General features: G+C 38.7%; 2 protein-coding genes across 6 annotated transcripts in view; one reads left to right on the forward strand and one right to left on the reverse strand.

Annotated features, from left to right (window-relative positions):
- The window catches only part of LOC126428263 (ubiquitin thioesterase OTU1), a 47,331-nt gene extending 30,302 nt beyond the window's left edge, over positions 1 to 17,029 (forward strand). Inside the window, exons 3-4 of the mRNA XM_050090180.1 lie at positions 3,787 to 4,038; positions 14,252 to 17,029. Of these exons, the coding sequence (XP_049946137.1) occupies positions 3,787 to 4,017 (231 nt within the window). The 3' untranslated portion in view covers positions 4,018 to 4,038; positions 14,252 to 17,029. The remainder of the gene's footprint in view (positions 1 to 3,786; positions 4,039 to 14,251) is intronic.
- The window catches only part of LOC126428262 (pre-mRNA-splicing factor 18), a 103,805-nt gene continuing 96,266 nt past the window's right edge, over positions 16,973 to 24,511 (reverse strand). The window contains exons 5-6 of one of the 5 annotated variants that reach the window (XM_050090176.1): positions 23,154 to 23,225; positions 16,973 to 17,507 (exon numbers count right to left, since the gene is read on the reverse strand). In XM_050090176.1, coding sequence (XP_049946133.1) covers positions 17,382 to 17,507; positions 23,154 to 23,225 — 198 coding nt within the window. In that variant the 3' untranslated portion in view covers positions 16,973 to 17,381. The remainder of the gene's footprint in view (positions 17,508 to 23,153; positions 23,226 to 24,511) is intronic. The other 4 variants (XM_050090175.1, XR_007576805.1, XM_050090179.1 and 1 more) reach the window with 4 other exon arrangements.

A 24,511-nucleotide genomic window follows, 5' to 3' on the forward strand; every position in this document is an offset into this window, starting at 1 on the left:
TCCGCCACGCACTGTATGGTGGCTTGCAGAGTATATATGTAGATGTAGATGTCATCCCTGCCAGCACTGCCTGTATTTTTCTTTGAAAGTGTGTGTAAAGTATTGTAAAAGCAACATGGCGAATTCTGTAGATAATTTGCAAAAGGGGTCCTTTTCAAGAAGGGGGAGAAAAAAATGAGAGGTAAAGGCTCACCAATTAAGCTCAAACTATGTGAGTAGAAGCAGGTAGAGGTCCTTTTAAAGTTCCTAGAATATTTCTTCTGAGTGGGCTCTAGGAAAACATAAAACACACTCTAAATATTTATGAGTAATGAAGCAGGGACTTTTGAGCAATAATTAACATCAAGGTGCTGTGGCACAGTGGTCAAGCGCACTGATGCAGTTTGTCAGCTGAGGTTCATTATTATTTCCCCCCTCACAGTATTAAACTGTGGATTGTAAACTTTAAATATATTGAAACAATTCAATTTATACACATAAAAATAATATATTGAATTTATTTACGATTACTACCTTTGTAAGGTGATGGTGGAAAAAAGTGAGTATAATAGGACATTTAGTTTGGAAGTGGATCAAAAGTGTTGAATCTGTAAGTCTGGTGTTCGTTATTCAGGAACAGTGGTGTGTGGGTTACATGGGGAGTGAAACATTTGTGACACATTAAAGCATTAGTAAAACAAACATATAAACAACATACTTGATCTTAGGTCATTCACAATAATATTAAGTATTGCCTATCACGATGAAATAATGAAACACATTTATTTTTGTAAGATTGTAGCACATCGGTAAAATTTTGCACAAGCTACCACTGGTTTTACCACTGATGGCCTGGTTAAGAGGATCACGTAACCCATTCTTTATTTTTTACACGAGTCTGACAGAACAAATAGACCACGCAGCAGATCTTTAACTTTATCTCAGAAAAATATTCAGAATAACATGAAAAACAAAACCAAAATTGTGCAGTATCCTAATGCTCCATCTGCTATAAGGGCTGTTTGTCACAGTAAATAATTACTTGTTCCAGTGGCATGTAGGAATGTTACTTCAAATGAAGATAATACAGTGGTGGATGTAAAGAAGCCCCATAGTTGAAACATTTGAGACAGACAGGATCAGCTAGGAATTAACTACTGCCTGCACTGCTTTCTTAACATTACCAACTGCACTATAAAATGAAGAAAGCAAGTTCGATGGACTCATTTACTGTGAGAGGTTTAACCCTCTGCTTAGAAACACCACTGGTGAAATTAAAAGCTTATCAGTTAATGGTGGGGACTTTTACAGGCAGAAGTAGGGGTCGGACAGGTTGGTGAATGTATTAGAAAGATCCTTCCTTTATGGTGCCCTTTATTCACCAATGCACGGTTGGTGTTAGTAGTACTTCTTCAATTTTTGTAGAGGACCCAGCTTACCCATATATAGACTATTATTCCGATGGAGTCATCACTCCAAGAACATTTTAAAACAAGTGCGCCCTTCCCTCATGTACCCCTTCTGCCTGCATCTAATGTAATTTTCTTGTCAGATGTGGCATTGTTTTTGAAAGGGTTTGGGTATTGCCTGGTGAGGTGAGACATGGGAACCAGCCTGATATTTATCTAAGTGGATGTGGGAAATGACCTAAAAATAGTATACAGCACAGCAGCCCTCATTGTCAATCCGAGAAGCGGATTTGATCTGGAGCTGGCAAGCTCTGCACATCCCTGAAGAGGGCACTTCAGTTCACTCGGCAACCCGAGTGGATAAATTAGAAAGATAGCAGTACTGAAAAGTATCCAGATGAGAAACAGTTTTATATTTACAAGGGTGAGTCAAATGAAAACCTTATTTTTGTAATAACAAATTGGAATTTCGCGCCATTATCCTGTAAGTTGGTACATGTGCTACAAACAGTGTGCAGAATGGCCTGTAGGTGGCAGCATAGTGCAGATGCACGCATACCATCGCAGCATCAGTACAAAGATGGCCGCCCCACTTGCGACTTGCACCAGGGAAGAACAGTGTTCTGTTATTTGGTTTTTGCGTAGTGAAGGTGTGAAACCTATTGAAATTCATCGACAAATGAAGGTTCAGTACGGTGATGCGTGTTTGTCACAGCAGCAAGTCTACAAATGGAGTAGGAAGTTTGCAAATGGTGTGACATCAGTGGAAGATGCTCCTCGTCCAGGTCAGGCACAACGAGTTGTGACTCCACAGAACATTGCAGCAGTTGAAGCCGTAGTGAAGGAAAATTGCCGAGTGGCACAGAATGACATTGCAGCATGTTTACAGATTAGTTGTGGGTCAGCACACCACATTCTGCACGATGTACTCCAGTTTCACAAAGTGTCTGCAAGATGGGTGCCACGGCAGCTGACTCCTGGAATGAAAGAATGACATGTTGATGCTTGTGAAGAACTACTTTGGCACTTTGAACGAGAAGGTGATACCTTCCTTGCGAGAATCGTTACTGGGGACGAAACCTGGGTTCACTTCCACCAATCGGAAACGAAGAGAACGAGCAAGGAATGGCACCATTCCTCATCACGAAAACTAAAGAAGTTTCGAACAGAACCGTCAGCAGGGAAAATTATGCTGACTCTCTTTTGGGACGAAAAAGGCGTCATTTCGGAGCATTACATGCCTAGAGGGACCCCTGTCACCAGTGCTTCATACACAGATCTCCTAAAAAATCATCTGCAGCCTGCAATCAAATCAAAGTTACATGGATTGGTGTTGCAGGTGTCCTTTTGCAACGTGACAATGCAAGGCCCCACACTGCCCGTACAACAGTTGCAACAATCAAAGACCTGCATTTTGAGTGTCGTCCTCATCCACCATATTCACCAGACCTTGCCTAAAGTGATTTCCATATGTTTGGACCACTCAAAGACGCAATGGGAGGAAAGAAGTTCCGTTCTGATGAAGAGGTACGCCACGCGGTGCACGAGTGATTGTGCGGACTACCAAAAGAATTTTTTTCTAAAGGAATTTATGCACTTTGTAAGCGCTGGAGGACTTGCATTGAGTGTGGGGGAGATTATGTTGAAAAGTGATGCAGCTTTGTACCACTTCTGCACAAAAAATAACATTTAAAAAAATATTTAAGGTTTTCGTTTGACTCACCCTCATACTTCAGAGTGATGTGCAATTATTTTACTTCCAATTTAGGATCTCTATAACCATATTGAAAACAGAATGCAAATTATTGTGAATCAATAGCCCAATCATGTTTCTGTGCACCCTGAAGATGGTCCAGAATGTACCAAAATTGGTTGCAAAAAAATGTACAGCTGTTGTACATCTTACAACTGGCAAATTGTAAAAATGTGTAGTGTATCGATGCAGATATGTTAATGATATTCTTTGTGTGTGGAGAGATTCCACAAGGCAACTCCAGACGTTCTTGGAAAATATGAATTGGTGACTTATCACAATAAAGATCAGTAGGAATTAGGGGGTTTCGCCATTAATATCCTGGGTCGAATTTACTGATACAAAATACAAACCATAAACTTAAAATTTACAAGAAAGAGTCTCAGCTTCCTCTTTACACCCAAAATCTTACAAACATGCAGCCCTCCACAACACGATTCACAGTCTCGTTTCCATACCCGTGGCCCAAAACGACCGTTACCGAGAACTTAGCATAAAAACAAGCCCGAGAAAGCAACCCAGATTCTTACTGTACCCAGGGAACAACGTAGGTAGAACATTAAGGAAATGGTGCAGTTTCATTTTATTAGTAAAATATGTAATAGAATAGGTAACATGTTACAGGCAAAGGATTTCTCTGTGCAGGGCGACAGCATCCAGACAATTTTCCCGACATCGGATGACCGCGTGCTGCTGGAAGCGGAACAGTTGGCACGCGAGGCCAAGAGTAGCCGGCAGTTCACAGACGTGGAGCGCTTCACGCTGTGCTGCCTCGAGTGCCGGGTGTCGCTGCGCGGGCAAGCCGAGGCACAGGCGCACGCCCGGGAGACCGGCCACACGAGCTTCGGGGAGGTCCCGGGTGCCCACGTGGAGTAGGAGGAGACGCTCTTGTATTTCGTCAGTATACTAGCAAAATTTACAACATGTATTGTCATTCTGGCATTTCTCTGTTTTTCATCCCTTTTGATCTGCAGTCGTCATAACACCATTTTTTTTTTTTTAATGTGAAATTTATGTTTCCCTATGCCTGATACAACTGGTTGCTTATTGAGCCCTGAAGAAAAGCAACTTTGCCTTTGATGAAAGTGTGCTCTTTGTAATTTACAACTGTACCTCACATTTTAATCACAATCGTGTATGTAATGGCACAGAGCTTCCAAACTTTGTACAGAAAGAAAAATGGGACTTACTAGCTTTGAAATCATAAAGAATTGTGGAATTTTAACAATTTAAACATCTACTACTGAAAGGAAATTAACAGTGTGTTGAAAATATCAATCTTCGCGTAGTAGGGTTTTGTCTTTTTTTCCCCACATATAATACTTTCCTTCCATTGCAGAATCAATAAGCACATTTCAAAAAAAGTACACATGAAACTAGAAATTCAGTGTTTTGAAACTAATCTGATAATTTGTATGACAAGAATCCAATATTTGCAAGCATTTGTGGTGCCAATAATGTGATATCAATTTTTTATCTGAAAGGTGTTCTCAGATACAGACATAGTGCCTTATGTACCAGGCTTTGCTGAACATATAGGATTATTAATTGTTTTCCACATTATTACTTTTGACTTCTAGGTACATTTTCAGAATAGTGAATGTTTTACTCACCATAACAACATTTAATTTATATAAGTTTTTGTGAGCTGCTCATGTGAAATCCTTTTTGTTGTTCTCTGCTTCAAGAAATGAATGGGACTTTTAAATTTGTGACATTCGTTTCCATATTAATATTAATACTCCATTCATTCATTTGTTGGCGTGCATGTTGTTAACATTAAACGTGTACCTAGATTTCGAGAGTCAAAATAGTTTCATTTATAGCTAGCATGTTGGGGTAAAAAGATTTAACGTAGGTGATTTTTACAAAAAATTTAATGTTTAGAATACTCCGTTAAGTAATATAAGTTGTGCATTCCCAGATAATGTTCAGTATTCGTGTCATTAGCCTTCGCATTGATAGATTTGCAGGATTTCTCCATATATTTATTCTGTGCAGTCACTGGTGTGAGTATTCTTGTTTGGAAAATTTAAAATGTGGTCTGAATGCGCCCTTTTCTCAGATTTTGTGCTGGAGGAGACAAGATAAAGACGTGCTACCTACTGTGAGTTGTTGCATGTCCTTTTATTTTGTTTCTGAGGTATAACATTCATAATGTCTGCACTAATAGATGTGTGCGTAGTACATTCTCTGTGTGGCATACAAATCTACATCCAGTAGGTAAGGGTGGCCTAGTAGACAGTGGAATGTTAAAACTCCTCACAGGACTGGCAGAGCTCTTGAATCGCCTCTATTGTTGTGTGTTAAGTGACAGGACATACTGGGACCAAAATCCAAAATTTTCGGGCTTTTTTTCCAGAATGAATTTTCACTCTGTGGCAGAGTGTGAGCTGATATAAGATACCTGACTGGATGAGGCCTATATATATGAGAGAGAGAGCAACCAAGCCTTACTAGTCACAAATCTAACATGATATTTATGACTGCTGCAGTTTCCTATTCCATTATGAAAGTGAGTGTCTAATATTCTGTCATTATTCCTTTAGCATAAGTCTGTCATTGTATTTAGCTAAATATAAAAAAATATCAGGGTTGGGTGCATAAATTTTGTTTAATATATATTTCATTTGGAGCACCTTCTTCAAATCATGACTTTTAGAAAGATTCCTAGAACAGACTAAGCAAAAACACGTTGTTCTTTACAATCCTATAGTTGTGCGCTGAAATTCTACATAAGCATAAACTGATTAATAGAAGTTACAAGTAACTTTCAATAGGAAGTTGTTGCTCGCCTACTGTGTAGAACTCTTGAATAGTTCCTTTACCAAAAGGAAGAGGAAGAGGGGAAAAATAACAAGCAGAAGGTGCAAGATGGACAGGCCTTCATTTTTCATTTTTGGTAACTGTGCTAAGGCAACTGCAATTTCTTGTTTGGATCATCTACAGTCGGGTAAAAGCATTTTTCAGGAGTGATTGGTGGATCTATACGATGCAGCTTAACAGGTCTCTTACTTTTACAGTAACTGTGTTTTCATAATACGGTGTAACTTCCACTCATCCTGAAAATGTATTGGCAGACTCTTTGTGTTATGAACACGGTCACTTTGAGAACATGTTTCCACAGAAACAACATATTGTTTGGCACCAGCACCATAAACTCATCCATCCTTCCCCCTCCCCACCTTTTCCCACTCTCTCACGTACTTCACCTGCCCATCTTGGGTTTTTGGTAAAACTTTCAAAAATAGATCTAGACTATGAGTACCCCTTGCACCCCAAGCAGTACTTGTGTCACTTAGGCCCTAAACTGGTCCTGGTTGTGTAAAACCAATGACAGGGAACCTCTCATTGTTTCTTTTACACTGAGGCACCATTACTTGATTTTTATCCCACCCCCCCCCCCCCCCCCCCACCCCCACCCCCTTGAAAAGGCACCTTTAGTACCTCAGAAGCACATAGACCACGTTCATGGTATTTGCATAAGTAAGTGCATAAAACAGCAATTAGCTTCACAATATTATGAAGACACAGATTTTTATTTTTTTCTTTCCTTTCTTTTCACCTTGCATGATTTGCTGCCCCCCCTCCATTCTGCAACATTTGGCAAACACATTTTTATTAATCGTACCCTAAATTAATAAATTAAGACATAACTCAGTAATCTGGTTATAGATAAGGTATGCTACACAGAAGAGGGCAATTTGGTGAAAGGTTTCCTTGGAAACATACTTTTAGATTCTAAAAAAACTCTACATAGTTACACTGTGCATTTGCCCATTTGATAACAACTTGGGCTCTCTCTCTCTCTCTCTCTCTCTCTCTCTCTCTCTCTCTCTCTCTGTGTGTGTGTGTGTGTGTGTGTGTGTGTGTGTGTGTGTGTGTGTGTGTGTGTGTGTGTGTGTGGTTGGGGGGAGTGGGGAAGTAAGTGGGTGGGTGCCCGCACGCTCTTATGGGATGACAATTGGCGGAAGGGCTTGCAAGTAGGCCTACACTCATCTCAAAACACTGCTTGCACAGATCTAGATGTCAGTGTACATATAATATACTTTTAACTTGCTAACATAAATGCTCATAACTGATAATTATCCACACTCTTAAATTTTACTGCAAATAGTTATTCTGTTGTTCCATCCGTATACATGCAGTACACACAGGCTGTTGGTGTTACCACTAGACTAATTCCTTCTCTCACTCTAAATAGTTTGAGCTGGAGATGGGTGTAGGGTAAATGATCCATAAATTTTTTCGAGTACAGCTGTATATTCTCTATCATCGTCATCATCATCATCACCATCATCATCTTCTTCTTCTTCATCTAATATTTCGACACTATACGTTTTGGAAATCTTCAGATTGAGCTAAAGTACTCGTTCCACGATTTAAACCACGGAGATGTCGATTGGCGACAGAGAGCGAGCCTAAATTGAATCTGTGGCTACATGGTCGATCTGTGCTTTAATATCCACATATCATTATTAGCTGGGCTGTAGTGACATCTTTGGAAGTTTGTGAAAGCAAGTACTGGATTCAATGATTTCTGCAGGTTGAGACTGCTACCTCTGTTAATTAAATTCTGCACCAAATGAATTTCCATTGCTTCTTTCACCACTAAGTTCCAAAAATACAGAGTCAGTTGTAGAATTTCGACATTTTTGTAACACACAGAGTAACCAATCTCAATGCAGTACTCTGCCTCAGCCAGTTTTTTGCTCCTACAATGCTCCCTGCATCATACAAGGACCGTATGAGCCTGTCCATTGTCTAAAAGGCCACACTCGCAAGGGACCACCTCACAAATACCATCCTTGAGGAGACATTGCGTCTCCTTTGACAGAACCTAAAGTGTTGATGTTTTTGTTGGAGAGTGAAAAACTGCTTTAAATTTGTGCTAGGTGATGAAATGACCTACTTTTGATGATAATAAGTTTCCCACATATGGCAGGAAATCCGTGAAGCTTATCTGTGACTTCTTTGTCATTCCTTATGCCCACCTTACATATCTGTTGTCGATAATACCCATTTGCTTCAAAAACTGCTTTTAAGTGTAGAAGCTCACCATGCAAACTGCTCTGGGCACCAGTGCTGTTTTCTGTGAACCAAAGTTCTGAGGACACTTGTGGTTTGTGAAAGTCTGTATGAACTGGCTTCCAGTAAACTTCATGTCCCGAGGTGTCATTTTGTGATGAACCGAACTGTCGAGATGCACATTGGATAACTGAATTTATATTTCTTGAAATACATCTTGATGTATACCATGGGCTGCACGTAAAATATTCAGTTGCCAAATTGGCATTCGGGCACGTAACTCACCATCGGCGGCATGTGATACAGACGACAAACAAATAAATGTCTATAATGACACAACATTTTGTGTACATTGCATTAGAAATATGTTTTCTTACATGTTGTTTACACCTATATCAGATGGCATGTGTCAAGTATGAAATCTTTATTATGTTAAAATTAATATGGAACTAGAAAATATAAAACCATGTGGATATTTAAAATCTTTTGTAATCATGTCTCTGTGATTACAATGGGCTCCATTCTCCGTGTGTAGTACACAGGTTGTCTTGCGTACATGTTACAGCTGTCGGACATCCGCATTTCTTGGTCGTATTGTATCCTAACGTCACGGGATGAAAATGTTAAACTGGTGGTCAAGTCTATATTACAGGCCTCTTGTTACCTCCAAGATCATATTTAGAAATACCAGTGATATGTGTCTCCTGTACAGGGTGTCCCACAAGGAATAGTCAATATTCAGAGATATGACACGAATTAGTTGAAGCAATGAAGCCTAATAAACATGGGATCTAAAATCTGTACCTTAAGAATATGAGCACTCGTTTGTCTTCGCTACTCGGAAACGTGTCTCTTCTACCGAAGCTCGTAAAGGGTGCAATTTAGAGTCCGTGTTTATTAGCCAGTTTTTTTCTCAGTTTTATCCATATACCTCCTTCCAAAATATGGAAAGCAAAGACCTTGCAGTAGAAGAGTGTTTTCTCACAAATCAAAGATGAAGTGCCCATGTTTACTAGACTAATGATCATTCCTGTCGTATCCTCTAATATTGACTGTTCCTACTGGGACACCCTGTATATAATGAATACCGCTCTTAGACAAATAGTATATAAGGGTAGAATATAGAAAGATAAAAACGATGATGTTAACTGTCACGAACGACATACTGAGCAAGACAGGTGTAATGCAACAAAATCTGTGTTTATCATATAACGAGGTTGTCGACTTGGAACATTATCTGAGGGCAAAACAAGATATCTTGCCAAATTCGGTCCATTTTACATACAGGAAAACAGAAGAAAGCTCTAATCTGAACCTATTTGATTAAAACATTGTTACAGTTCTGCATTGTACATCTTATTTCTTAACTCTCATTCATTAAAGACATTGCCTAGGTGTTTTGTCATGTGAGCATTTGTGTGTTTCTTCTAGTATATTCAGTAATCTTCCTGCCTTGTGAAGAATGGTGACACCTTTAGCATCATTATCAGAATTCTTGTACTCTCTTAAATGAGCACTAAATGCTGAGAAATTGGACTCACTGACATTAAGATATTCTCGAAGCCACGTATTTAAGCCTTTCGAGGTTTGCCACACGTAAAACTTAATCGTCACTATATTTTATCTTATATACTCCGTACATGTTACATGCCTGATTGTCTAAGTATTATATAATGCATGACCCTACAGTGTTGTATGTTGTGAAGCCAATTTGCAGACTAATTTTCCAAAACAAATGACTTATGTTATGAGACATGTGATCCCACTAATGATAAAACTATATACCTATCTTTTCTTTTGTTCACTCCTTTCTAATGTGACCTGATCTGTTTTCCTAGTTCGTCCCTCCAGCTTCTTGGTGTGTAACATCATAATTAATTATTCATTGTATGTAATTCATTACTAATATTTGATTAATTGTCAATTAGTGACCATAAGTATGCTTCTTCATGGGACTGTGGAGGGCAGTTATGAATTATGCAATAAGATGTAATGTGTTGTTGGTATACACTCAACTGGTGGGAACCTCAGTCTCTTTTGACCTTCAGATTAAAAAAAAAATGAATAGTCCCATCATCCTCGGGGCCTGTGCGGAAGGTGATACTTTATACACCATATTATACCATTAGTAACATCTGTTAGCTTCATCAAGAGTGCCATCAAACGGGACAAGTGTGTCATCTATAAGACATTTAGTCAGGTCTTCATAAAGTTCAAAAAATTTATTTTCGGCAGTACCTAAAAATATGTTTGCGAGAGTTATCCGTAGCTAGGTCTTCTTTTTGTTCGTATGCGTGACTGCTAAAAGTAAAGAAGCTCTGTGATAGGACTAATGAAATGGAGATCACCTAGTTAATCAATTTATATCTGGCTCATATTATTAAGGGATTTAATGCAACAGTTGTTTCTCAGATCCTAGATTCCAAAGGCTCCTGTCTTTCCAATCCTCTTGTTTGCAAATTCTTCTCTGACACACATCTTCTGAATCCCTATTCCCATATTATTTTTGGGCATCGCCTTTGCCTATTAGTTGGAAACTATTTCATCATCTTAGGCCATCTCTTCTCACCCAAATGGTGTGTATCCACACTGTTCTGATAATTTTCCTTAGATGGTGTCTGTTACAGTGGTGCCAGGTTTATTCTCGTACATATGTCTTCATTTTTAATTATGTCCTGCAGTGTCAACCTACAGCAACTATCTAAAATTGCATCTTCATTAATAATAACTTCCTCTTACATTTTTCCGTTATTTCCCACGTTTCTGTTCCGTACATGGCTTTGTTTCTCTATCTTGGCCATTACAATTCTTAATTTCACTTTTACTAGACAAGACCCTGATAACATTTATACAAGTTTACCGACCTTACTAACCCAAAATCTAGAAGTCAGGTGTCGCCCCACACTCACAATAACGAAATACTTAGTTTTCTTTAAACTGATGTTTAAACCCAATTTCCGATATTGTCTGTGCAACTTTCTAACTGTGTAGTTCGTGTCATCCTTGTTCTCTGCAAAAAAAAAAAAAGACCCAGACATCAGCAAAATGCCAAGTGAAGAGCATGTCGCCATTTATACGTACACCTATACTACTACAAGAAGTTTTCTGTAAATTTAAGACAGAATTCGAATATATTTTAAATAATGTAGGTACTGTCATGCATTCTTGCCAAAATCCTTTCATCACTGGAATCTCACCAGATATATTAATATCTACTTTAATTGTACAATTTGTGTCACCAAATAAAGCCTTAACAGCTAGAACATATAAAGGAGTCACTCCATTCTCTTCATGTTACAATCCGCCGTTTACAGAGGGAATGCTATTGTAGCATTTCTTAAATAATTGAAAACCGTGTGGGGCTGTATAAATTCCTGGCCAGCCTTTCTTCTGTGACCTGTTTTAAGCAAAACATATTGTCTGTGAATAATCTTCTGGCACAGAATCCATTCTGTTGATGTCCATTCACAATCTGTGATTTGATTGTCACCTTTATAATTTTCGTATATAATCCAGAAACTGAATTTGTTACACTCAGTCCTGTATAGCATTGCAATTTTCCTGTCACCCTTCTTGTGTATGTTGGATAAGTTTCATGTTTTCCATTCCTGTGGTAATTCTTCTCTCTCTTTCTTCTCCCTCTCCCCTTCTCCCTCCAGAAACATGAAAACGTAGGCCATTAATTCCAGTTTATCCATCCAGTTTTGAACAGTTCAGTAGGCAATCCATTCTGAGTTATCTGCCTTACCTTTTTAACCACACCCAACCTACACATCTGTCCTCCCTAAGGAAGGAACTGTTAGTTCCGAAAGCTATGATAGTGTTGTCACTTTTATATCTGTGCTGAACATTTTGCCTCCTGGCCAGCGAGTCTGTCTCATAATTTGTTTCCTCAATTGAATTTTACTTTCATAAAATATACATTAACACACGAAGATGTCATTAAGTCAGAGTGGCTTGTGCATTTTGTCTTTTACGGCAGTCGCACGAGACTACCGACACATTTGCAGTTCTAGTAGTAATGAATGCATTTTTAAAAAGAACAGTTACCGGGAATATTTTCCCGATGTACAACGTTCTCGTATCATTTATTAAGTGTATGATAGCAAACTGCAGTATGACAAAGAGTGAGGGTGGGCGATGGGAGAGATTTCACATAATGATAGTGTTCTGTACTGTATTCAGTTGCCACTCACTGCACAGCAACTGCACTGATAACTGCCAAACATCCTAATGTCAGTGGTTTGTTTGTGAATAATGTTTGCACCACAGTAACACCGAATTCCCTGCACTGTTTTGGAAGATTCACAGAAATGTAACCAGTGAAGTCCATAGCAGTGTGCACTCGATGGCTGTGCTCCTTCCAACTGTACAGAAGATAGCAGTGATTTTTCCCATCCATTCTGAATGTCAGTCATTGTTAAATGACAAAGAAGAGTGTAGTGCTGCCTACTGCGAGGATTCGGCTGTGCCACACGACATGGTTCAGTCGTGTTCAAACAGTGTCCTCAGTTATTTTGTAATTCGTTTGTACAAAGGAATAACGGGAAGAATGTTTGTGGGCTAGTATGACAGCTTCTTGTTATTAAGTTTACTTGAATGAGACCACCAAATTTAAAATGCAATAATATTAGATTATACATACCAGGGAGCAAAGAGTCACTTTCTGACAATATGTTGTCCAGTAAACAGTCCCCTCTATTCACCTGCTATGACAGCCAGAACATAAGGCATTTTTTTTAAATAATTGTATTGACTTAACGCAAAAGGAAACACTAGGCATATTGTGATCAAGAAACATTGAAATCGTACTCGAAACATTGCCACCAGTCTTGACGATAAGGTGCCATCTGCGGTTACTGTTCGTAGTATCTGAGAAACAAACGTATGTGAAGCACACACACAACTGCAGAACTCATTTGCAATTCCTGACAATAGTTGCAGCATCCTCTCGGACGAATTTCTCGAGTCGTCGTGCTACATTTGAGACGGGACAGAAGCGTACCTAGCTTCTAGTGTGGTTCACAAGAGTACCCTGCAGACAGGTGCTCTTCGATTTTATTCGTACTTGTAGCCTAAGTCAATGCCCGGACATTGGTTTCCTGAAGCAAAAATATACAATTCTTTTAAAAAACTCAAAAAATCTTTTTAAGATTAGCTGATATGGAAGCACTACAAAGTATATAAAATTTGTGGCTAATCGGCACAATTGTCGGTAGGTGACTGCGTAACATAAGTCTCGTGAACACCGTGTCACCTATTCAAAACTCGCTAGTAGTGAGGGGAAACAAAAATCATCGAGTGAGAGTAGATCTGCAGGAAGCGGGCAGTGCGAAACCTTATAGAGGTGAGCCCGGGGATAACTCTGCATTCGGCTGGCTGTCGACTGAGCTCTCTGCGATGACACTCGACATGGTGCACGAGGCGAGGTCCACAGTATCTGGGCTTCCTGCTGCTCACAGATAAACACCTCTGTCAGCAGATCATCCGTGCCGTGTGTCAGGGTTGCCCTCGCTGCACTACCCGGGCCAGCTCGTCTGTCTCCATCGCGATGTCTGTCGGTGGGGATACTAAACTGCCAATTGCAAATGTTAGGTGACAGATATTGAATTGTGTGTATTTAATGTCTACAAATAGAACAGTATTATTGATGTATAATTTTTTTTCTCATTTAACAATAAGGCATTTCACATGTCTGTTGAATTTTAATTTATTTTCATGCAGTTAGTAACTGAAAATAGAAAGATTATTTTTTTACTAAAAATTATTATATATTTGTTAATTAGTATGTAACTTTTTAAAAAAAGTAAAAATAAATGTAGCTACTCGTGAGTTCTGAACCAAGGACTAGACATTTGCAAGACTTTTATGCTAAGCACTTGTCTACCAACACAACAGTTATGTTGACAACAGTGGAAAATCCTTGAGACTGTGTGTGTGTGTGTGTGTGTGTGTGTGTGTGTGTGTGTGTGTTTTACAAATGTTTTGTGCTTAACAGTGCTCTGAAATCATCTAATCTTCAAAAGCAATTTTTTAAAGTTTTTTTTCTCTTTTTTTTTATGATCGTGTCGTGCTACTTTAGGAAACTGATGTCCGGGAATTGACCTTCAAATCATACAAGTACCTAGCAAGTGGACGAGGTCGAGCAGCCCGTGAGGTCCCCAAGTATCAGGCTACAAATCAAAAGGTTTGGTATTCTACATGTCTGTGACCTCTTGCAGTGAGTTGTTAATACGAAAAATGCCAAGTAGCGCTGTGGTTTGAAATCCACATTAAAGTGTAGGTCCGCATGTTACGCCATGTAAGTCCATTCAAAGGTCTGAGGGAGGCAACTTGTAATTAACTTAACTGTGTAGAGCTCTATTATGTTCTGCTTGCCAATGGCTTCCCCATTTTCCTGTTTTGTGTCTTAATATCTCTTTCGCAGATGTAAATACAACACTGTTTGGGACTGCAGTTTATGTTGTCAGGTAATAATATTATTTCCAAAAGAGCTAAGTGTTCACTACACAAAATCAGGCTGCTCCTACAGTTTCATAAAAAGTTTAAAAAACTAGTCATTGGAAGTTTTTGAAGCTTGCTACTTCAAGTCCATATTTGCTTAACAATAAGGTTCTTTTTTCACAGCCGTGAGAAAACTGAAGTCTCTTATTTTTTATTGCCCATACATGTTTAAATATTGATGTACTGTCATCAATGGTTTCTCTTATAGCGACAGTGGCTGAGTGGTTCCCCCCCACCCCCTCTAACACCCTCCCTCCCTCCCTTTCACCACAACACACCTGCTACTTTAGTAAAAGAAACTGTCATTTGAAACTACAAATTATTGTAAATCAAAAAACGGAAAATCTAGGATGGAATGTAACAGTATTATGAAACGAATAGTTGCTACTCACCATATAGCGGAGATCGAAGGTGCAGATTGTAGTACAACAATTTCATAACTTTTCTAAGTTTTCAAAGTGGATAACTAGAAGCCATATTTTTTTCTCAGATTGGGTTCTCAAACAGTGTGATGCCAAGAGCTGCAGATGGTAAAGATGAGGAAGAATCATATCTGTCAAATAATCTTTCAAATTATTCCAAAAAGTGAAGTGTACCAAAATTAAGTTTACTGATATTCCATTTTTGAAAATATTGCCTGATCCAGTTGTGGTCACTTATTTCAAAGAAATATCACACTGGGTAGTTAGATGGAGCTTCGGTGCTAGGGGAGAATCGTGGCACAGTAATTAGCAGTGCCTAACACAAATTTCATGTGTTTGGCTGTATGACAGAAAACATGCAATAAAAACTTTGGGACTGCACAATAAGGGATTTCTAAGTATGCTGTTGTATTACTTTGGAATTGAAAGACTTGATTGTTGTAACTGTGGGGATAAAAGACTAGATGCAATAAAAATCGTTTTTGAAGGTATGTTTATAGATATATATTTATCACGTGGATAAATTCAAATACTTCTGCTAGTAGAGAGCATTTATTTCAGTTGATAAGTCATACAGGGTTATTTGCCCAGATGACAGTCTTGCACTATTGACATTTATGGCTCACATAGCATAATTAAAGAGTGTCATTTGATTATTGAAATACACAATAATTTTATTTGTATAATGTATTTGCAATATAAGCAATTTCAGTATGCAAATCCTGTTTTGTGGGTTATAGATATATTAGAAGCTATTCCAAAGGAATATATTTTTATTGTTGTAGCATATATGCTTTATTATCTGACTGGTAAGCATGTTGCTATTTAGCTAAATATAAAGAAAACAGTGACCTCAGTTTTAAGTATAATTAGTTTTTAGAGGAGCCTGTTTTCTGATACGAACTGTTTTTAATATCTTCACGAAAACTGGATCTCATCCTTTATACAAAGCTGTGATTTTTCAACGCCTGAGTATAACTCTTTAGTACAAATGTCAATGTAAATGACCAGCATTGATCTCAGCCGTGGAGCTGAAGAAATCTGCAGGTATTACAGTTCATATCTGCATACTCCAGTGATATAACAGTAGCAAATATCTTATATAATAAAGCTTTATTGTTTTATACATTTTTGTTGACAGTATGTAATCACTAAAATGAGAGTAATATTTGTGCAACTTCAGTACTTTGTAATGATTCAGTGCTATGTGCAATAATCACACAGCTATGAGGCTAATAGAATTAGTAATAGCTTGTACAAAGGACAGTACCTGCTTCGGACAATGACAAAGATCTGTTGCCTGTAAGTGAAATCTTAAAATTTTTTAATTAATTACTAGTTAATATTGTAGTCCGTAAGCTGGTTAAATTGACCTCATTTAGCTCAGAATCGACACTCGCTCACTATGTGCAGTTGTATTTTTAACTCTATTCTTGTACTATGTAAGTACTGCGCACTTAGCTGTGCAGTGTGTTTATCTTTTTAGTGATATATCTACATAAGTAATCACCTTAGTTGAAGTATTCTGCACCGATAATATTTTCAGTACAACATTTTTTTAACAAGGCTTGCTGCAGTATTACAGGCTTGTGAATTGTTGACACATTTCAGTAAGACTGCACTTTCAATTTTAGGGTTCTAGTTGCAGGAAAGCCCCACATTAAAATGGTTGCTCAAGTTTTTATAGTACTCCAGGTGACTCATGAAAGAGTCTCTTATTAATGTAGTGCATCCATTATACCTACAGGTAATGATCAACTGAAATTCTAAACAAATGTATTACAGTAATTTATTTACATAGTTTTATGTACATTGGGGAGCCCATATACCTCATATGTTATAATATATGGCTACAAAACAAAGAAATTGTTTGCCATTTGTCATTTTTGACAAATTTTTATTTTTTAATGTAATAAAGACTTATTGTTACTCTACCTTTTTGTTACAAATCCTCTTTATCATATAGACATAAGTAACAATAGATTACAACATATCTTGATTTGGAAACATTTTGTTTGAATTTGAATTAAGGCTAGTCTGTTCATCATTTAAATTGTAGAACATGCAAATAAACGTGACAGTTTTTTGCAGTATTTGCCCCAGAGCATGCTCCAGTTCTAAAACTGTTAAAAGGCTCACGAAGACAGGACCAACTGTCCCATAACAAATTCATAAATGGCCGTTTTTTAACTATCCTCGGAAGTACGCACTGTCATATTTTTAGATTACATACATTTTGATTCAAATGTTATAGTTCCACAAGGTAGTATACAAATTACTGGTGGTTCAGCCATAACTTCTTTTATACCTGCCTGTCTGGCATACTGTTCTTCCTCTATTGCGGGCGAGAGTCTGGTGTCGTATCGGAAATGTGCAGCAACTTGGGTGAAGGTGGAATCGGTAATCGTACAGCTGAAAAAAGGTGACATGGCATAACGATTGGTCATTGCCCACTATTAAAGAAACACGTGATGCATAAGTAATAATTTACCTTACAGCTGTAACAAAGAAAAAAATTATGTTTGCAATGGTGGGAAAATATCTTGTCTGCACCTTCAGCACAATTAGGAATTATAATACAAAATGGATAGATTGCTAATCACCATATAGAGGTGGTGTTGATTTGCAAACAGACGCAGTGAGGAGACTGCCCTCATGGGCATGAGTGACTGTAGACAGTAGCCATTTGTGTGTGTGTGTGTTGGCTTCTGAAGGAGAACATTTTTGTCCAAAAATTAAGAGTAGCAGTCTTTCCATTGTATCTTTCTGCATCTCAATGCCTCCTCTATGCGGTGAGTAGCAATCTATCCTCTTCATATAAGTATTCATTTCATCTGTATGCTTGGTGATAATCTTCCTCTGGATTAAAATAGCTTTGTGATTGATGTTTTGCAGGTTATCAATAACGAGCTTTGCTCATAACATATTACAGTGTTACTGGCAGTATTTGTGACACTCCAGTTCCATTGGTACAGACCAAGCATCACCCTCTCACAGCTCTTTCTTGGCTGCATACACTGCTTGTCTGCTTTGCCACATTATATGTAGCTGGCAACACAGACGGTTATCCTGCTCCAACCACAGCTACAACTGCAAAGCAGCACAGCGTTCTCATATAAAATGTGCAGTATGTACCTGGAAATTACCATTTGTGTTATTAAAACACATTCATTACTCTGTGATGAATATATTGGATGGAACTGGGAGAGTTTGTGTAGCTCACTTACTGATTCCTTTTCTCGTGTACGCTCCATATTGTAAGAATTAATTACAAGACACTGTCTCTAACAGCCATAATATATTACACCATAATTATAATGATAAACACATCCCGATAATAATGCAGCTGGTATTGTTCATCTGTAAATGTTACGGCAGCTTTACTGTGCATTTATTGAAGGGCAAACAGCACCCAACTTCACTGCGATAAGCCTGATCTCCGACTGAAAAGTACACGAGGTGCACTTTGTAATTCAAAACAGCCTGAATACCGGGTTATTCTCAATGAGTTCTAGGAGGAAACGATCCAAACTTTGAAATGCATTTGGAAGAAAGGGTAATGAAATTTTTAATGAATTTAATACTAATCCATATTATGAGATAGAAAGTGACACATAGAACTTCAAACCCTCAAGTTAACACTGCCGCGCCGACCTACTTGTAAAACAATACGCCATGTTCCCTACATTTAGGATAGGGCTTCAAATGGACAAAAAACAATGTGTTGCAGATTCCCAGTCTGTACCTTGAGGCTAATGCTTCGGATAGGAATCCAGATGTTGAACAAGAAGGGGTCTTCTTCTTCCTCAAGATACTGTAGGTGAGATTCTACTGTGGTTGAACAATGAAACTGTAAAATAAAAGTTCTCTCAAAAGGACCTATTTGTTGTAAATGACACAGACTTCAACTGAAAGCATTCTTTGGGCTTTTACTTGTATATGCAGCAATCTGGTAATGAATTCATAGGTTATCTTTTCTCAGTGTGTAGAATTGGACATAATATTTTCCAATTTTTCACAGTACTGTTGGCAAAAGTTTGTGTTCATATTGACAACTCTTCAATTTGAGAATTAATCAGGGGAAAGAAAGAATGTATGTACGTACGTGACTGCTGCAGTACAAACATTTTTAACAGACTTATCGGGAACTGTCAGCAGTATCACTCTTCAGGCTGCACTATGTGTACTGGTGAAATGCTTTTGCCTTTCCACAGTTGATGTAGATGTCAGATGTATATACTGAGAGTACTGATGAATTATGAATTAAATATTACACGTATGACAGACACCAGGACCCGATACTTACACTGATGAGCCAAAACATTGTATCTGCCTAATAGCTTGTTTGTTCATCTTTAGAACGATTTTGCATATCAGTGATGTGACAGTTTGTTATTAGGCTTGTGGAGGTATGTAATATTGGACATCCATGTGCAGATCACGTATTTCGCGTAAATAACAGGCCGCTGATTTGCGCATGCGGTGATGTCCCCCCGATAGTGACCCAGATTTGCTTCCACAGAATTTACATCAGGCAAATTTGCTCAATGTGAGTTCTCTATAATGCTCCTAAAACCACAGTAGCACGACTCTGCCTCCAAGACACGGACCACTGTACTGATCAAAGGTGATCACCACTGGGGAAGACATCAAGCACGAAGTGATGCAGGTGTCTCGCAGCTATCGACGTGTCTTCGATTGCTGCGACAGGTCCCGTGCGAGCATAGGAGAATGCCTCCCACAGCATACTACTGCTGCCACCAGCCTGCATCCCTGGTGTGCTGCACATTTTGAGCTGCTATTCACCTCAATGATGGCATTTGTGGAGACTACCATTGACCTAGTGAAGCAAAATTTAGATTAATCCAAAGAGCCAACATGTTTCCGTTAATCGACGGCTGAACGTGACGGTCCCTTGCTCACTGCAATTGTAACTGACCGTGTCGTCGGATCCACATGTGAACATGTAGATGTGGCCTGCTGTGGAGCTCCGTGTTCAACAATGTGCTCCGAAACACTCTTGTGTGTACCAGCATTGTGCTCTTTTGGCTGAGATGCCATATATCACCATCTATCTTACTTTACAGAGCAGACATGCCTCACAATCCCACATTCTGTAAAGAGTCGTGGACATATAACCATTTTGTGTTGAATGATAGTTTCACTGTTCTTGTACCTCTTTCTGTAGATGCTTACAACAGTAGCACATAAACATTTGACCAGCTTTGCCATTTTTGAGATACTCGTTCACAGGCTCTGCATAATAATAATCTGCCCTTTGTCAAAGTCACTTATCTCAATGGATATTCCCGTTTGCAGCCCCTTACATACTTCTGTTACCATGTTACATGCCCGAAACACCACCAGGCGACATCAAACATCGTGGTGAGCTGTGGTCGTAGTGTTTTGGCGTATCAGTGTATATAACACCAATATTGAAGCCTGTAATAACTTTTTAAATTAACATAATAATGTGAATTTATCCTTGAAATTATCCAGTCGTTTCATTTACTTAACTGTTTAAGAAAGACTGACATGGCATTGGATTTAATTACTGAAAGCATTTATTTCTAGATTTTCGAATGACAGAAAAGTTCCCTTTTTTTGGAACATCTCTTGTGTGGGTGTTTTTTCCTTTTTTGCTAATGTTTTGCTCTAACATGTGTTTGAAAATACATGTAACTAATGGATTTCAATAAACACCTAAAAATTAAAGATGGTATTGTATATTTCAAAATAAACTTCTGGAGTCTCTCAGACATCATGATAACAGTTATGTTATAAAATTGTATGACAATATTTTAAGGTTAATGGTGCTTTAACTGTGGTCTTAACTATGAGCCACTAAACTGCAAAGTGGAATGCTTCTTGTGCAAAATTCTGCATTTTTTTATCCTGTACCTGAAACATTGACATCTATTTTAACTCATAGGAATCAATCACACTTGCACCGTCTGATAAACGACATAAGCATTATTTCAAACAATCACGGGCTATGAAAATAAACATTCAAACAAGAAACAAATACACACCTCTGGCAAAGCAGCAAAAATTGGCAATGAGAGCATCACAACAATAATCAAAGATAAAAAAAATAATCAGGCATTATTCATATGAAAAAAAAAAATAGCTCTCTGTAAATATCAGTGCTCATTGTAAAACAAAATGCTCACTCTTTGTATGTTGTTATACAAACAAAATCCAGTATTTTTTGGACAGTCTCTGCACTCGTGCTTTTCCTGTTGGGTGCACGTTTTACATCTCTTCCTCACGATTTGCTTTTTCCCTTCGGTTGGTTTCCACTTTTACACAATATGTTTCATTATGAGCTCTCTTTCTCACATCTAAGTGTCATTTTACTCCCACAAGCATTTGTTCCAAAGATCATGTGAACTGAAAAACAGCAAGCCAATTAAGTGGAGGAATAGTTTTTTTAGACTAGGAGATAGTCTTGTGTCTGATCCTGTCTATCAGTCCCATACATACAAATGTATCTAACATCTCATCTATAATTCCATTTCCGGATCACCACATCTCGCAAACAGCAAGCAATTGTGCTTCCTTTACTGAGTTTTGCATGTCCTACTTATTCAGGAGTGTTGCTCCTATTTAACCTCAATGTCTCAGAGAAATGTGTGTTAGTTGATACCTTGAACCTGAAAACAAAGCTAAATTGTCCATGTAAATATGCCAGCATGCAGCTTCTCCCCCAATTAACACAAAAGAAGCTTTTCAGCAAACGATTTTCCATCCATATCATCAAGGCTCCATGTGCACACAGTGCACTTATTCACAGGGTTGTTTGGCATGTACACTGATTGGCCAGAATGTTATGACTAGACACCGTATTATATGAATCATAAAAACTGTAAAATATGCGTGAAAGTGTCGAAATATGCAAGATCAAATATTAAAAAACAACATGGTAGTTACTGCTTGCATTATATGTCAAAGTCGAATCTGTGCATATCAATTACGAGAGAGTGCCGGCCCCGCGAAAAATCGACACATTTAGAACGCTGATGTCATTTTCTGAATAGTATTTGAATTTGGGTGCTATTTTGGCACTTATTGTTCCTGGTAAAAGCTCACCCATCCCATTAATAAAACTATCAGTTTGGCACAAGGGTTCAAAGCCTCTGTTATTGTTTAAAATGTTTTCAAACTTTTCTTTAAGTTTTCTTGAGAATACCTCCAACAATCAGGAGTTCACTAGAACAATTTTATTCATTAACTGAATAGATTCATTCAATGCCAAACCTAGAGTTTCAATGTTTTTAATACTTGCAGGTATATGGGAGGAAAAATGAGTGCTAATCAAAGCATCGTCTTTTTTTATACCAGAATCATTAAAAGCTTCCTTGCAATAGCAAACCACCAAAGCCCATGCACTATCGAAGTCGTTTATTACCACTCTAATAGCCTCGAAATGTTCACTGTAAAACAACACAGCTTTGACACAACGAGTTACCACTGGTTCGGGAGGTAAAGGCAGATTTAGTTGTTTTTCTTTGTAGGTCTTGATGAAAGCAGGAGCCTATAGAAACACTTTCTTTGTGGATGAAATCAGTTTATTTACGTTCACAAATGTGGAATGTACTTCTTCAGCAAGGCAATGTACTTCAAGAGTGAGGCACATCACACGAATCAAATTGGGATCAAAGACTCGGAGGGCTTTTCCTGCTTTGATCATATAGGGAGCATCTTCTGAAATAAACGCAAGCACTCTTTCAAGTGCAGAAGATTCTGGAAACGCTAAATGGGAAGGAGGAGGCTCTTCTTTTAAAGCACCGACAATTAAGTTTGCAATGTAACGGATAAGTGCCTGTAGTTTAATCAGCTGAAATCCAAGTAATGCTGTCCTCGAGTTCATTGCATATTTCTTCCAGAACATTTACGTAAATTGTCAGTACGTATTCATTCATCTGCCATATTTTGATTTAAGCAATATTTGTGCAGGAAGCCTTTGATGATAGGGTTTGTAAGTTTGTGATGAGTAATATATTCTTGCAATGAGTGCTTCACATAGATCCATGTTAAGCCGACTCTTTTGGTTACCTCTGGACAGATCCCTGCTACTGCAACTTGCTGTTGTCGGAAGTTGTTGTCATGGTCCTTTCTTCTGCATTCCTGCAATATAAGGGCTTGTCTTGACATGCTGGTCTATTTGAAACTCTCTCTCTCTCTCTCTCTCTCTCTCTCTCTCTCTCTCTCTCTCTCTCGCTCTTTCTTTTTTCTTGCACAAAACATTTTTCACGCAAACTCGACAATATAAAACAATTCCATCACATGTAAATCTTCCAGGATGGTCTGCTATCCACGAAATGACATTTCTTTTTTCAGGTGGCATGGTACGTTACACATTACACAGCACAAACAGGTTCAACCGTGTACAAGTAAATAGAAAGCTAAACTGAAACAATGAATATGACTAAAAGCTTGCATAGTTTAATTTATTTGTTGCTGACGCATACGTTGTGACAGCGGAGGGCATTAACCACGAGTGCAGGAGCATTGACTCTGTCTGCCTGTTCCTGTTCCTCTTCTGTAATGATTTCGCTACGCAGTGGACTCTCGGTTTGTGATTGCACGCAGTTCTACGTGCGGTTAATCTGTGAGACGTGAAAGCTAGATTGAGCTAGAGACTGCACGTCTAAATTTTTAAAATATTGTAAACATAGAGCGAAAATACGCATTGTAACTAGTTTTTAGTTAAAATATGCAAATGCATACATAACATGCAAATGCATATAATCCGGTCTCCAGATATGACCGTCAACCTACTATCAATATAAACCATCCAGGCAATAGTAGTCACCTGGTGAGGAATGACTGCTAGGCAGACACACGCACGATGCATTATAGTATCAGTGAGCGTGCTGTCAGAGTGTAGAACGGGGAAGGTGCACATACAGAGGGCAGAATGTGACGGCCCAGGGGCTCGGCAGAGCATTTCGAAAACTGCACGACTTGTCGGGTGTTCGAGGAATGCTGTGGTGAGTTTCTTCAACGCGTGGTGAAAGCGATGTGAAATCACGTGTCCACTCATTACATTTGTCAGACATCGTAGGCCGGGCACACTCGTAAAACACGACAGGCGGAACTAACATCAGACTTTAATACTAGGTGGAGTACAAGTATGTCTGAAGACACAGTGCACCGAACACTCCTTAGGGTGGGCCTCGCAGCAGACAACCCGCGCGTGTGGCAATGTCAACACCGGGACACCGTCAACTGAGACTGAAACGGACACTCGACTGTCGACACTGGACATTTGCGCAGCGGCAGTGTCGTGTGGTCTGACGAATCGTGATACTTTCCTCGTCGTGCCAATGGGAGGGTGTGAATCTGTCGTCTTCCAGAGGAACGGCTCCCCGACACCTGTACTGCACAACAGAGACGAGCTGCTGGCAGCT

This window comes from Schistocerca serialis, chromosome 12 (assembly GCF_023864345.2).
Source record: "Schistocerca serialis cubense isolate TAMUIC-IGC-003099 chromosome 12, iqSchSeri2.2, whole genome shotgun sequence".
Lineage (NCBI taxonomy): Eukaryota > Metazoa > Arthropoda > Insecta > Orthoptera > Acrididae > Schistocerca > Schistocerca serialis.